Here is a 15,535-nt window from a genome sequence, read left to right on the forward strand (position 1 = left end):
CAGCTCCCTCCGGGCCCTGCAGCAAGGCCCATCCGCAGCGTTTCCCCCAGCACAGCCACAACAGCCCCCCGCCCCGGGGCTTGCAGCGGGGGTGCTTGTGCCCCCACCTCCATCCATCGCTGCCCACGCAGGCAGGACGAGCGGGCTCAGCCTCATCAACAAAGCAAGGAGCTAACGCATTTTTTGTCGCGTGGTGCTACGTTATCTTTAAAGACAGGCAGAAAAGCCAGCGGGGCCCCTTCTCCCCCTCGCCCAGGCGGTTCCCACTTGCAGCCGCCTCCCCATCCGCGCGGAGCCACAGCATTGCACAAGATTTCCAAGCAGGAATAAACAAGAATCCACCCATGGTCGCGCCCGTCCCTTATCTCAGGTGTGCCTCCCGACTCGCGGGGCCGTACAGCAGCCGGTGGGTTGCAGAAGCCGTTTCCTTCATACAAAGGACTCGAAGGTTTTTGCAGGTTGTTTTAGAAGAATCTCTGTTTCCATCCCAGCTAACGGAACCAGAGATGAGCGAGGAAGATAACCCCGAACATTAAGCGAAAGGGCAAGAACAACCGTCTCATCTTCCCAAAATCTTGGGAGAAAGACCACAAGTCTGCACACCTGAAGTTTACCAACGACTTGATCCCGCAGAAGCATCGCGCCGCCTCTGTTTCTGAATTTTCAAAATGCCAGGCAATGGAAGTGTGTAATCCAGGCACCACAAAGAAGCAGGAGTTAGCAAAACAGTCTCAAAAGCACGTATTTCGATGATTCGTTGGGGCTCTGGAGCTCAGGGTGGGTTCCGGGCAGATTTCAGAGCAGCCGTCTCCCGTTGCAGAAAGCAGACACCTGGGGCCACCTCAGAGCACACAGCCCCCACGACAAACACCACAGAAACCGTCCCCAACGTATTTCAGGCAAGTGGAGGGAAAGAAGAAAGCCAGGCTATTTTTTTTTTTTTTCCTGATTTATTGTGGCTAACATCAGCGACACTCATTTGTCAGAAGCAACTTGCTAATTCCGATGCTGTTTGGACACTGCGCAGCAAACTTCCTCCTTACAAACCAGGTCAGCCAACTCAGTTTGAACCCATGCCTGAAAACGGTTGTTACTCCCTACAAGGACACATTAACTCGCCGACCTCCAGTACTTCACGTTCTCCTTATCGCCAAACTTAATTCTCTGTACGCAGCTTTGGAATCATTCTTCTCCGGGGGGAAGAAATCTTGCTTATCGAAGAGTTGCAGTAGAAATTACAAGGACTCTGGAGAGACTAAGAGCCACATTAACTTTTACTCTCCTGGAAGTGGAGTATTTCTTAGAGCGTGTTCATTAGCTGAAAATTACCAGCTGAGTAGCTAAACGGTATTTACAAAGGCCACCGAAAATCCTTTCCGAGAAGGACTGTACGTATGTTTTTATTAGTGCAGTAAAATGGCATTGCCAGGCCCAGGACATACGAATACCCACTCAGCAGTCCCCTGTCCCGTTACTGAGGGTAAAGCTCCACTATCATCGCGTGCCCCTGGAAGGAAGAGAAAGAGAGGGAACGGTGACCAAAGGGACTAATTATTACGGACACGCACTCAACAGGAGATGCTCATCTCCCGACTGTCTTAAAATAAAAGGGGAGATGAAAATCCAGAGCCAATTCACTCAGAGGATTCTGCAGACAGTGGTTTGACGGCTTCGGGACAGCACAGACGTGCTTCAGGCCGGCCAAGGCACCAGAGTCCACCCTGACCAACGCATCAGGCTGTCCTGAGGGCCAACCCAGGAATTCAGAGTGGAGGCAACGTCGGGAGCAGCACCCTCAGGTTACAGAGGGCCAGCCGTGCTGGGTCCCCACAGAACTGCCACCAGTCACTGCGGCCTGAACCAGGGCTCCCATCCACAGCCACAAGAGTTGTAGGAAGAGTCTCACCCCCATTTTTCTTGTAAAGACCTTTCTTCCCAAGATTAGAAGAATGATGCTCACAAGCCACAGTTTGGGAAGTCTTTGAGAGTCACCAAACGAAACCCTCAGAACATGGCAGAAATCTCTCCTTCCCTGGAGAGATTCCACTGCCCGGGGATGATTCGGAGATGAGCTGGAGAGCCTCTAAAGCGGACGAGGCGGTGGGAGCTCACTGAACTGAGCTGCGCTAAGGAGGCAGCCAGCCGAGCCGGAGGGGGTTATGAACACCCAGTGCCGCGGGACTTCAGAGGTGCCCCCACACCCGGTGTAACTGGACAGGGTTTCAGAGCACCAAGAGGAGCAGAAACGCAATCGCTGCCCCTCTCCAGAGGGAACAGCGTCAGACCGTACAGCATCGTTACCTGCCCTCCTGCAGCACAGGCAGCGACCAGGCCGTACTGTCCTCCCTCCTTCTTCAATCTGTGGGCAGCAGTGATTACCAGACGGCAGCCAGTGGCAGCGAAAGGATGTCCCAGCGAGAGGGAGCCGCCCCAGTTATTGAACTTCTCCAGAGGAGGGGCTCCGACCTGCAAGAAGACACAGAGGGACACACACAGTCCCCTGTCTGGAAGGAGACTGCCTGACCCACTCACGACAACAGCAAACCTACAGCGGTCCAGGCTGGCCGTATGAAGCGTTCCTCGGCACGTACAAGTGCCTGATGACAGGACAAAACTGTGCTCAAGGCTTTACTGCGTCGCCTGCAGCCACACAGGTATAGCCCGTGCTGTTAGAAAGCATGCAGAAGGACTGAGGCCCTCCCACTGTTTTTAATTCCCTCCTCTCCAACAATTACTATTACGGCTCTAGATCTCCGCCTCCTGCTGACAACGGGAATGCCGTCGTTCCCCAAGAAACTGCTCACATGGGGATTTGCTAACCCAGAGTTCAAGAAACACTGCTTCTCCTCACAGGACATAACAAAAGCCCTGCTTTGCAGCACTAGCATGCCCCGCTGCAAACGAGGAATTCAATTAATCCTGAAGTAAAACTAAACCAAGGACAAAAGTGTCCTGACTGCATCTTACCTTTGACTTTCTGCCCATGCAGTTTTGTGCAAACCAGTCCGAATCCATAGCTTTCAGGTTAGCCAGTATCTGCCCCTGAAAGGGAGGGGAGGGCAACGTTCACAAGGATAACGGCAGACTTCGAGGAAAGCCGACAGAGAGTACTAGCAAATAGGAGATATCCTGAGACTAGCTACAGCCACAAAACTAACACAGCCAACAGAAAAAAGCATTTTGCAGGATCAGCCCTGTCAGTCAGTGTTAGCTCAACCTCACCTGGAAGAAGATGCTGTCCAATTAACAAACCACCTCTCCATAGCAACACATATCCCCCACCCAATCAGCAGATGATGTAAAGAAGTGGTTTCCTTCAGACAGGGGCCTTGGGAAAGTAAGATTATTTTTTTACGTATTATTTTAGAAGAATCTGTATTCCTTTGGTGACTTCAAGCAACATAAGCCACTCTTAGCATGGATTGTGTCAATGTAAAAATGTTATATATTTTAAATACATACAGTACTTATATTTAGACATAAACGTAGAATTACACCTACCTACATTTAGTGAAGGTCTTAACAAGAGCTTTCACCAACACGAAAACAGATGTCTACAGAACGGCATTTTACGGTTAGAGGCATCCTTACCGTTCAGAGTACTTACAGCAAAAGCTTCGTGGAATTCAAACACATCGATATCAGCCATGGTTAGACCAGCCTTCTCCAGCACTTTGGGAGTAGCGTATGTTGGACTGAAGAAGAGTTAAGAAACAGAAGTCTTACATGAATATGCCTCCTCACATCATCGTCCCCTTTTTCCACAGCCACCCACATTACATTCCTTCTCTCTAGGGTCCGTGGTACAGCTCTCCGCCTGTCCCGCTCCAACTGAAACACAACCCCAAGTAACTACTGCTAGTACCAACTCGCTGAGATGCCCCCCAGCAAATCAGGGTGGGTATTTCTGCCACAGCTGCTCTCCTGCCTCCCCCTCCCAAGTCACACCTCACGCACCGGCTCTCCCACCTTTGCGAGAAAGCCCGAAGAGATGTAGTATCTCATGAGATACTTCCCAAAAAACCAAACACGTAATGGCAAGTCAAGGCCGCTGTGCTAGTACGGACTGTTAGGGGATGCTCTTGATCATCGCCACCTACCCCAGTAGCAGCTGGTCCTTTGGATCCTGGGACACATACACAAAGTCCCTGCACAGGAGAAACGCTATTAATAACAGAAAGAGGAGCAGAAGGAAGCAAGAGCAGACTTCAGAGGCCACGTAGAGCCGTCCCTTTTCACCTTAGGTAGGCCTTCGGTTTGTATCCCATTGCCAGAGCCTTCTCCTCGGACATGAGCAGAACTGCTGAAGCACCGTCTGTCTGAAACAGGCAGGCAGAAGTGAGGTCACTGCCTGAAGAACAAGCACATCCCGCGCACAAAACGAGCCCGAGCGCCCTCCTGCAGAGCAGCGGGCAAGAGAGGGCCCGAATATAACCAGAGCTTCCAGAACATCCCCCTATGATACGGGATAAAGAACAAGTCTGCATGACTGAGCTGACGGACGGATGGACAGATGATCTCCGAACGATGTTAGCACACACCTCGCTGAAGCACTTCCTTACAGCCCAGACCCACAACTTCCCTTGGTTTCAAACAGGACAGAGGTGCCTAAAAGCCCTGCCAGTCCTGAGGACAAGCTGGTTACCCCAAACACTCACCTGTCCGCTCCGCTCCACCCCAAAACCCGAGTATAATTCTGGGATAACACAAGCCACAGGCTCGCCACGTTGCAAAAATGAACATCATGGCTTTGGCACCGCTCCTTTCTGGGGTAACAGCCTAAGCTGGCCTACAGACCTGCGGCACAGAGCACACCAACAGCCTTTCAGCTGTCCCTAACACCAAGGCTGCGGCGTTACCAGGCTTTTGTAAGTCCCTGAGAACGCTAAGGAGTAAATAGCATTGCTGCTGAAAGAGCCCCAGCAGTAGTTACTTGCTGCCTTTGAAAGTGCTCATCACAAAAGCGTGAAACAGCCTTTTAAACACGCAAGAATCTGTCAGGGCTGCATGCAGGAACAGGACAGTCACCTCGAGCCCTCTGCGGGAGACTTTCAGTGGCAATCACCTTCTACTGAGTCTCAGGAACTGGGGCTCAGATACACCTCACCTCATTTACACTTAGACTTCAGCATCTGAAAAAGCTTCCTTTAAAAGCGCTAAAGAGAGAAAAAGGAGCATGTGCAGAAGAGAGCTCATCGTAGATGTGCTAGAGAAAGCTCTCCTTCCTCTGTGGATTACAGGGCAAGCCTTAAAGTGACAAGTTTAGACTAAAACTACTAACTTCTAGACTTACAATGTGATCAATCCCATCCTGGGACAGAATTTCTACGTGTGCCTTTGAATGATCAACCCTCATGAGGCAGCTACAGAAAAGCAAACAGGTAAGACAGACCGAAACTTCAGGGGTTTAGTTACTGATTTTAAAATGAAACAATCCAGTACCCAAGTTCACCAGATTACAATACAGTTCAAAGTTACCCTTCAAAAATCCGAAAGCAGGTGATATTACAAAGGAGAGAACTCATTCCCACAGATTATACCAGCTTGATCTACGTGCCTATGGGAGGCAGAGGGTAAACTGGACAGTTTTCCCCTCTGGCTCACAGTGATGGGAACACGCATTACCAGGAAGGAGGAGTTGGCAGCTGTGACAGTTCCGAACGGCTTGACAAAAGCCGGCTTCAGCTTGCCCATCTGCTCCATTGAGGAAGGACGGATCCCATTATCTTTGGTAACGGTATCTTTGCCTGTTGATGAAAAAAGCGTATTTAAACTCTGAAAGTCAGCAACATACATGAATTTGCACATCAGGAGTCCCGGAGGGGAGGGGGGGGGGGGGGGGGGGGGGGGGGGGGGGGGGGGGGGGGGGAAACCACCAGAAAACTGCTTTTTTATGACAAGCAGGAGGAGGAAAAAAGGGAAAAATCCATTCATGGTATCAGGATATTTAACATGGCTAAAAAACACCACTTAAAAATTGAAGCTACATTACTTTCTCTCTGAAGACTGCAAAAATGAAGTGCTGCAATCTATTTACTGTAAGAAAAAATTATCACATGGAAAACCCAGTTGATAAAAGAATTTAAATTCAGATTATAAAGCCTAAATTGGAGAACTGGGCCTAAATCAGTACACATTTATGTGCCAAGTTTTGAACCAAATACATGCATCTTCAACTATACCAACTGCTTAAATAAGCCAGTTAACAGAAAGTACCGATTTTAGGATAAAGACCATATGTAACCGTGGATCTACAAAAGGAAGGTCTCTCTAGGAAACTAACTACGGAGTAAAAGTGCCCCGAAGGAATAGGTATCACACCAAAGCGTGCCCACCGGCTGACGGGGGATGAGGGTAGAAATCAGGCCACAGAAAGGACAGCTTAAAGTTTCTCCCCAAACTGTTTCGCATCTGCGCAATGACTGTGAGGCCTGGTGAAGTGGAGTCTACCAAGCGGAACACATTTCAGCTCTTCCTATCCAGCACCTGATTTATCAGACCAGGGTTTCATTAGCCTTTCTATTTGTTGTTAATAGCTTGGGGTATAAAGATGGCTTCTCTTGTCTGACTGAAAGAGCAGGGGGATTCTTGGTCCAACCATTCTGATTCCTCTTGCTCTGTCACCACATTAGCACGGAGATGAGGTGGGTACGACAAAATATAGATATGTAAGGATATGTTTATATATTTAGATATGCATGTTTAGAAACATGCTGCTGTGTCAGTAGTTTTCCAGGGAGAAACAGACAGCATTTCAAAGACCTAAAATCCGTATCAGATACACAGAACATTATGAATCCGACCCCAGTACTTTCCCTCCTTTTCTAAACAAAATATTTCTGTATTGAACTAGCGCATGCTAGCAATGAAACGCGTGCACTTTTACCTGGCACTTTGAAGGGTACCACATCAAGTAGCAAGCCTTCATCCTGGGCTTTCTTAGCTAGCATGTGTGAGCGGAGGGCATACTCATCTTGCTCCAAACGGGAAACGGCAAAGGCAGCAGCCAAACGATCGGCGGAGTGCCCCATGGTCTCGCTGGTGGAGAACTCTGCCACAGCTGGGAGCTACAAAACAGAAAAATAAAGTCAGCACACACAAGTACCTGTTCCTGGGCAGTTACATAAAGTTCAGAAGTTGGTTAAGCCCCGCACAGTCAGCCAGCGAGGCCCTTCCGTTTATTGAGCAGTTAATATTAGAGCTATGCAATTAACACACGGTAACCATACCAGAAGTGACCCGGTCAAACATTTTAGAGGAACCATCACTTTCAAACATTTTAGAAAAAAAATGGATAAAAACGAGGTCCAGCCTGCTGCTTACTCCAGGGGTTCAAGAACTGTACTGCATTTGCACACGCAGACACAGAGCAGCTGCCTTGTGCATTTAACAAGGACTCCCCGACGAAGGGTGACCGGACTTCTTGGACTAAGGTGAAACACCACGTCCTGGGACCTTAAAACTCCTTGTCAAATACCTCCACAAGCGAAACCAGAGACAGCAGGCGATTCCAGCTTAGCTTTTATTCTTCCAGCAGCACACAGGAAATCCCTGCATGCATTTAAGTCTGCAATTTTCATATCTTATTTGGACTTTGGATCTCTCTGCTGTACGTACACTGTGCTTCGCTGCACTCACGCTAACGGCAGCCAGCAGCGGCACAGACGCACGCAGTTTTCTTTTGTGAAGAGCTCGGTGGTGGCAAGGAGGGAAGTGCTTTTCCTCCCAGCTCCACCATGTCGTAATTCACCTCTCTCATGAGCGCCAAGACAGAGAAGGGTGGCTCCCTCTACAGCAGACTCCTCACATGAACCAGCAGACTGCCGATTCTCATCAGGGCCCAAACATGGGAGCTGAACACATTCAGCACCTGGCAGGATTTGGCCAGGAACAGTAATCATAAGGCATATTTAGGATGCATTAATCAAACAACAATTACATTAATATACTGAGGATATTCCTCTCTGATATTAAGCATGTTACTTCTATTATCTAGGAAACAAATATTCTCCTGATCCTTTAGGACCCTTGCATAAGTTTTATATTTACGGGAAAAAGCTTCTACTACTAATCTCCAGCACAGTTTGTCTAGGAGTTGCAAAAGGAGAGGGAGGTTTTGAAATAAGTTAGGTTTACTGAAGACCAACATGTAAGAAGACAAAGCAGAGAGTCACGAATGCTATGAGATGCATTAATCAACTGTAGTTTTAACCTAAAGCGCAGGACAAAGATCCGATAGAGGCGAGCCACAGGCAGCCACCTTACCCTTTTTAAATCCTCTCCACTGAGGCTAAAAAATTACCTAAGCCAACATATTTTACACCTCCTTATAAAACAGTTTAGCTAAATATCTAAATGCCTGAAAAAAAATTACCTCAGGAGCAAAGTAGTCAGGGCGAATTTTGGAAATCAGGGCGAGCTTTTGGCCCAAGGTCTTGGCTCGGTTAAGAGTCAGCATAGTCTTCCTCATCTTCCTACTGTGACGAATGGGAATGTCTGACATTAACTCCACACCCCCCGCTACGACGACGTCGCACTGTCCAGCCGCAATCATACCCACGCCTGCAGAACAAGACAGAGTTTCCCATGAGAGCTGCGGGGAGAAGTGACGCTTACCCCATTAGTGCCTTGGATACGACCACATTTTATTTCCTTCTCCAGCCTCTGGCTTTGGCAGAGTTATACAACACGTGCTTAACAGAGACCGAGCAGGTTGAACAGAGATCTTCTGAACCATACTGGTTTTGCAACTTTGCTTCCACATCTCTTTGTCACACACAGCAGCTGGGAGAAGAATATCCTCCGCAATTTGAGACAGTAACCGGGTCTCAATTTTTCTGCTCTGTTTAGGCTAAGTCAAAGATGAAAGTAGCCTGAAAGGCAGCAACTTCCTTATGACGTAGTCTTTACCTCCCAAGCTAACACGGACACTGAGCAGAGACTCTTGCTGAATGCAAAGGGTGTCAAGCTGCTGGCAGGTCTACAGCAGACACTCGATTCATTTCATTGGTTCAAAAAAACTTTCCTTCCCTTCCAGAACTTCTTCAGATGCTCACCTATATTCACTAAGCAGTGCAAGTTAGACGAGGGATGTAGAGGAGTTGCTAAGCTCAGTCTCAAACCCACAGCTTGTTCTTCCAGCCAACATACCTGTGGTCATAGCCTGGTTTGAAGAAATGCAAGCCATGGTGACTGTATGGGCTGGAGTTTTGTCAGAGAAACCCGCTCCCAAGGCAGCCTATGAGCAACAAAGAACGGCTGTTAAAACCTACACCATTTGCTCCACAGGGTCAGAGCTACCTTCTGCCCAGCAACACACCTTTCCAGGCTAAGCTGAAAACAAGTACATCGAGTTTTCATTCAGCCAATGACTGCAGCAGCTCATCTCCTCCCCAGGCCCTGGGAACAGGAGGAGACGGCAGCTGCCCAGCTGCCAAGGCTCTCGATCGCATTATGCGGACAGTCACTGGCCCCCCATTAATAAAGGGACAAACTAATCACACACCTCACAATTTCAAAAGAGCTTCCAACTACTTGACATCGTCTTTGCTTCACCTTATTTGCAAAGGCAACACGCGAAAGGAATTATTTAGACCCCCTCAGCACAAGACACCGTGACTTGCTTCACACAGAACAGATAGCATTTCCTGCAGTTCAGAACGCAGCGCCTCATTTGACCCAGCTGAGAGCACGGCCTCCCATCACGGGAGAGCTGCTCACAGCAAGACCTTCCCTAGTTGAGACGTGGCCAACTAGTTTAAAGTTCAACAGTTGTTCCCAAGTTAAAATTACACCGCAGCCTCATCGGACTGGCTGGCAGGTGACCAAAGCAAGTATTTGCATATACAAGGCTAAAACTGCCGACGGAACTGGAGAGCTTCATAACCTCCTAAGTCTTTCCAGCCCAGGTTACGTCATGGTTTTGCCCAGTTGCAGAGAACAACAGCAGAGGCTCCAGGTTATGGAAAATCACATGCCGCCTCTGTAACATTCCTTCAGCGGACCAGCTTCTTTCTGTGTATAATACGCGAATTGTGTTTTCCGACTGCCAGAAAAAAGGGCAGCTAAGCTACTCCATTTCAAATCATTCAAAAGCTGCATCGGATCAGCCAACTAAAATAAAAAAAATACCACAGTAAAGCAATCTATCACAGCACGCTCTGGTCCTCTCAAGTACTTCGGACGAGCCAGCATTTGAGTCCCACTGGTAGTTAAGAGCTGAGTGACCAGCAATCGTTATCAAAAGCTTCCCTTTCAGGGAAGAATCAAGCAGAGGCTTCACAGCATTAAAATGCACTTGATCTACGGCAGATTTCAACAGGAGGCAGAGTCCCATACAGTTATTTGACAAACAATACTGCACAACTAGTTCACACTCTCAAATCACGTTTAAATGAACCATAATACTGGAATTTTTTTTTTTTTGCAAGCGTTTGTCACCTTCATACTAGTTGCAGAAATCAGACTCGCGAGGGAAACGCCGCACGTAACCCACCTCTCTGGCAACATTACTCGTTTTCACCTCCTGGATAACTGTGCCATAAACAATGTGATCAACAACATCCCTTGGGACACTGGTCCGGTTCAGCAACCCCCTAAGGAGAAGATGAAAACAAACAGAATTTGCACCATGTAAGCAATAACCTTGTCACAGTCCTCAAACATCCTCTTTCCACCAGCTTGGCTGGAGAACAAGGCAACAACGGAGCCACATCTTCTGCCCCTCGTTCAGAAGAAATCTTGTGTGCATATGTACTTAATGAAAAGTGTAATTGACTACGGAGCGCAAGTAATCATGGCGATAATATCACTACAAATGATTACATAATTTCATGAAAGCAACTACTCTGCACCCACCCCCATCCCCCCAACGACTGTTAGTATCTTCCCCAATTTGGAGTATTCTGACATCAAAATTAAAGGAAGAAGGCCTGAAGAGATAACAAAGCCAATCAACCTTCGGTGGAGGAACATGTAAAACTTCAATAAAGACACACAGAAAATAAGCAGTGTGTTTTCACAATTCATTAGAAAACATATGGCATAACTTGCCAGAACATCTTGACAAACATGCCGCCACAGCAAGTCCCATTGCAGGCAGCAACGTAAGGCCGCTGGGATTCAAATGCGGTTTCATGCTCTACAAAGCACCAAATAAAAATGAAACTAAAGGCACCTCAATCAATAACTTCTCTTCAGCAGCACACTAAAACCCGCCCAATATCCAGGACACAGCCCTCACGCATGACTAACACACTGCCTGTCAACCAAATCAGCCTGCCTCGGCTAAACATGGCATTCAGATTTGGCATGACCGCATCCAACCTCACGATCTTTCCTTGGGCCTTGAAATCTTCTTTCCCCCCCAGCCCCGGTAAAGCCTTCTCTCTTTTCAACAGCACTTTGCCCTGCTTCTCAACAAAACCAACCCACTGCTAATGACTACAGCTTTTGTCAAATCACTGCAGAACGGAAGGGACAGGCAAGATGACAGAATTAGCTTCGTTATTCTTGTTGCCGCTCAGTTTTCTCTGCATTGCCCAGATTGTTTTTCCCATGAATTGTAAGCACACCTCAACAGTAGCTATGATCTCTGTATTTAGAAAACTACAGTCAGAATTCAAATTAACTAAAATTCGTCAAGCAGGACAACAACGCCATCTCTTTGTAATAATACGCTTTAACACAAGCCTATTGTAAACCCTACCGCTTAAGCCACCTACTAAGGTGGTGGTGGACCATGAAAAATGAAGCACCCGGATGGTATCGTTCAGAGACAAAGCTAGAGCCTTCCTTGGCTTTCAAATCTGCTAAAGCCACCGTACCAACATTGGGACCCCAGCAGTTCAACGAGTTTTCTGGGCCCTTCTAGTATTCAATTTACTTACTGCAGTGCTGCTCTTGCCAAGTCATGTGGCATAAGATCCGCATACCTGGAAGTTAAAGAAGAGAGGCAGAAACTTAGGGGTGTCAGAAACCGATACAGATGTCTGCTTCACCACTGTCAGCGTGCATCAGCAGCAAAGAACCAGTGACATACCAGAAATGCTCCACTGCATTTATAATCAAACATTTCATACCCCAGGTTGTGAAGACTATCTGTGTATAGGTCAGCACACAATCGCTGTACTAAAAACACTGAAAAGCAGCAGTAACAGAATAAAGAAATCCCCTATCCATCCTAACTTTAGGTCTGGTCCTAATTCAGCTGTGAATTTGGTGGCTTAACAGTCCAGTAAGAAGAGTCTACAGCAGATTCTCTGCACCTGCCCTGCTTGTTCTGTGAAACTTGTTGCTTTATCTGCTACAGATTCACCAACAGCTTCCTCTAGACGTGCAGCATAAACCCTCATTCTTCTCAGAATTCATATACGTGGGCAAACTTCTTCAAACCACGTTTTTTAGTTAGGTAAGCCGGAATAACTGTAGCAGCCTAACTCATTGCCACTTCAGTACTTTTAGGCATAAGAATAACTACAATAAAATGAAGGAGTAAGCCAACTTTTTTCACAGAAAGATTCTACTATTACCCAAGTTAGCATGTATTTTCTTCTTATTTTATACTTACGAGGTGCCAGACTGCAAAAATGGAATACGGACACCCTCTACCACAACAATATTCTTCACGCCACTTTTGGCTAAGGTCTTCTTGCTCTTAGGCTGAACTGCTAAGAGAGAAGTGATGTTAACAAGAATACCAGCAAGCTTAAAGTAAGACCCTGTAAAAACTACTAGAAAACTAGAGAAATTGTTCTCTTTTGGTGCATGTCAGAAGCAGAGTAGGTAGGACACCTGACGTGTAATCTTGTCTCTGTCTGGCTAATTACGTGATCTGTGAAAAATGATTTAACAACTCAGTACGTCCCCCATCAGCAGAGAGATTAATCTATAGCTACACTGAGGCAATGGTACAGCTGAGAACAAAGGCACATAACTCCCAGCCTCTGTTACCACTGACAAGAATACTGCAGGAGGAGGTTCCTCTAAAAACGCTGTACAGGTTACAATATGAATGAGGCAGACCAAACTCAAAGCCTGAGTAAGATCTCTCACTTGGGGAGCAGCAAGGACTGCAAATAGCAATCCACCTTCCACAGTAACTGCCTATATATGCGCTCTTACTGCACAGTAAAGGTGAGATAATTCAAGGTAAGTCAAAACACAGTTCAAGAAGTCAACTAACTTCCACTCCCGTAGGAAAGCAGTAGCAAGAAGAGCGCATGTAGTTGCTGTGAGTAACTTGCTACTTCTCCGTAAGGTGTCCGAGCATCTCAGGTTCAAGACAAAGCATGTCATGATACAGTATGTTCAACAGGCCACTGTCAGTGCCCTTCTGGAGCGATGATTAACAAAGAGTTCAACGAGAATTTCCAATGCAATCAAGCCTGCAGATCTTAATGAGCATACACGGCAGCATGGGGCAGCTCCTTTTACAAGCAGGAAAAGGACAAAGACACGTAAAAGCAGATTAAGTCCAGCTAAATACTGTGCTCAAGCAAGCGCGAGCACCAGGATGAAACTCCAGCACTGTCTTGCGTTACAGAAAGCTCTCTGTGCAAAGCCAAGGAGACGAGGGGGAGCTGCTGTCTAGGCCCGTTTCCCAAATCCAGGCAGCTCAAAGCATTAATCACCTGAGCAACCCCCCGACAACGAATCCCAGAACACCGGATCACCCCGACCGCTCACTAAGGGCCACAGCTAAAAACCCACGCAACTGTGCACGCTCAGCGGCTCCACCGAGACCTGAGCCTCTTAGTGGTCTCGCTGGGCTTCAGAGCTAATTCCACAAGCTTCTCCTTGTCAGGGACAATCCCCTCCCCTCTGGGCAAGCGATCTGGTTATGCCCGGACAGCTTATAAACCCCAAGCTCAGCCTCTCTGTTTAGGTTCTAGAAATAGCAATCTATCGGGTGACGATGGGGACTGGGCATAGCTGCTGGGAGCGAGGGCATTCAGAGGTTGAGAGGACTCTGCAGCGAACAGTGCTTTGCCTGTAGTTTTATTTGTTTGCAACGTTCTTGAACTAAGGCAGTCTGCATTGCATTTCTGAGATTTAAGTAGAACGAGACTCTGGGAAAGGGAGGCAGCTTCAAAAATAGACCTTCTCCAGCACAGACCCACTGAGATTCCCGGTGTTTTCACTCTACCTGCGGCTTGTAACTGTGAAGAGCAGCTGAGCGATCGAGCGACTGAAAAACAAGAAAGGAAAAAACAGGGTCTGTCAAACCTGAAATGTTAAGAACATTTCTAGTTTCCCTAAGAACTGTTAAAAAAATAAGATAACGTCATAGTAAGACAACTGCACCTGAATATCTGTCACATATTTCTTAGTTTACTCTGTTCATAAAAATGACACAGTTCATATTACCTGTTAACGCGAGATTCCTCCCACATCTGATGTGGGAAGGGACAAATATGGCAACAATGGAATTAGTTATTTTAAAAAAACCATTGTCATCTTTTTTAAGATGACAACGGAACAGAAATTCAAATACAAGCACCCATTCCAAACCCAACACTTAAAACAGAAATTTATGACCTCCCAATTCAAGCTTTTAATAAATGTAAAGATACTTACAGACCCTGGCGGCCCATGCTGAGGAAGCAGGGAGGTTTCTGATGGCATGGGTCAGCATGGAACTCATTTTGATATCTAGAGAGCTGGAAAAAGACTGATATTAGTCCAATCTGGTCTATTTGGAACAATTTCAAGGTAAGCGATCCGCCTGCTTCACACAGAGCCAAAAAAGCGAAGAAAGAGAAGACACTCCAAGGGCAGCAGCACAGAGAATTACTTCCTATTACACTTTTTGAACAGCATCTAACACACGAGGAGTCTGGCTTATGACTGTGGCCTGCAAGTGTTCCTGTAAATAAATACTCACCTCCCCAGTGACCCAGCACTGTACTAACAGCAGCCAGCGCAGTTTTCGATTCCCCTCCCAATAACTGTTCCACCACTTCCCCACTGGAAAATTGTCCCAGTGCCCAGCCAATCTCGCTGCCAGCGTCACTCTCCTGATGCGCTCTCCTTGGCACAATTTCATGCCACTACCCCTCGTTTTAACTGTTGATACTAACCTCAGTAACTTCTGTTGCGTATCCCCATGGGAAGCAGAACCAGTTGGTATCCGCTACCGCAAAAACTTCCTCTGTAGCTTCCCCAAAGCTCATTCCAAAATAGGGTTTCACTACAAACAAATCCTCATCTGCAGTTTTTATTGCCCAGGGGCAAAAAAACAGTCCTCAGAGCTCCAGTTCTTTGGCTGCTTCACAGCAACGTTCACCTCACTCCGTCACGCTTTTAGCGTTCCAGCTAACAGCACTCGCTCTCCCCCAAATACACACGCTTTCCCTAGAGCGTTATGGAAACACCCGCAGTCCCAAGCCCAGCTCGCCCAGGTACTGCAGCTCCCTACAGCTTCTCAAACCTCAGCGTAAGCTGCCAGCCAACCCCTTCCACTTTTACATCTCACGCCCTGCAGCTCCTCACCTGCGACATGCCACGCAGCGTTCCTTGTTCCCCAGCCCGCTCC

The 15,535-nt window shown here is 47.4% G+C and overlaps 1 protein-coding gene across 2 annotated transcripts; it reads right to left on the reverse strand.

Annotated features, from left to right (window-relative positions):
- Nucleotides 1-240: 240 nt before the first annotated feature.
- HADHB (hydroxyacyl-CoA dehydrogenase trifunctional multienzyme complex subunit beta) lies at nt 241-14,654 on the reverse strand. 2 transcript variants are annotated; one of them, XM_050895147.1, is made up of 15 exons: nt 14,578-14,654; nt 14,147-14,188; nt 12,569-12,665; nt 11,889-11,933; nt 10,496-10,595; nt 9,151-9,238; nt 8,375-8,562; nt 6,887-7,067; nt 5,626-5,747; nt 4,240-4,319; nt 4,101-4,148; nt 3,608-3,695; nt 2,968-3,042; nt 2,302-2,466; nt 241-1,507 (listed from the first exon to the last, which is right to left on the reverse strand). In XM_050895147.1, the coding sequence occupies exons 1-15, from the start codon at nt 14,642-14,644 to the stop codon at nt 1,472-1,474; spliced, it is 1,422 nt and encodes a 473-aa protein (XP_050751104.1). In that variant the 5' UTR covers nt 14,645-14,654; the 3' UTR covers nt 241-1,471. The 2 variants fall into 2 exon arrangements, with proteins under 2 accessions (XP_050751104.1, XP_050751103.1); XM_050895146.1 differs by having other exon boundaries at nt 12,569-12,668.
- Nucleotides 14,655-15,535: the final 881 nt, after the last annotated feature.

Source organism: Gymnogyps californianus, chromosome 3 (genome assembly GCF_018139145.2).
Source record: "Gymnogyps californianus isolate 813 chromosome 3, ASM1813914v2, whole genome shotgun sequence".
Classification (NCBI taxonomy): Eukaryota; Metazoa; Chordata; class Aves; order Accipitriformes; family Cathartidae; genus Gymnogyps; species Gymnogyps californianus.

Excerpts from the sequence above, each read along its gene's own strand:
- HADHB (XM_050895146.1), bottom strand. The coding sequence starts at position 14,644 with ATGAGTTCCATGCTGACCCATGCCATCAGAAACCTCCCTGCTTCCTCA. Across the intron at positions 11,934-12,568 it reads TTTTTGCAGTCTGGCACCTC|GTATGCGGATCTTATGCCAC; the intron begins GTAAGTATAAAA and ends TTTAACTTCCAG. Across the intron at positions 3,043-3,607 it reads AATTCCACGAAGCTTTTGCT|GGGCAGATACTGGCTAACCT; the intron begins GTAAGTACTCTG and ends CCTCCCTTTCAG.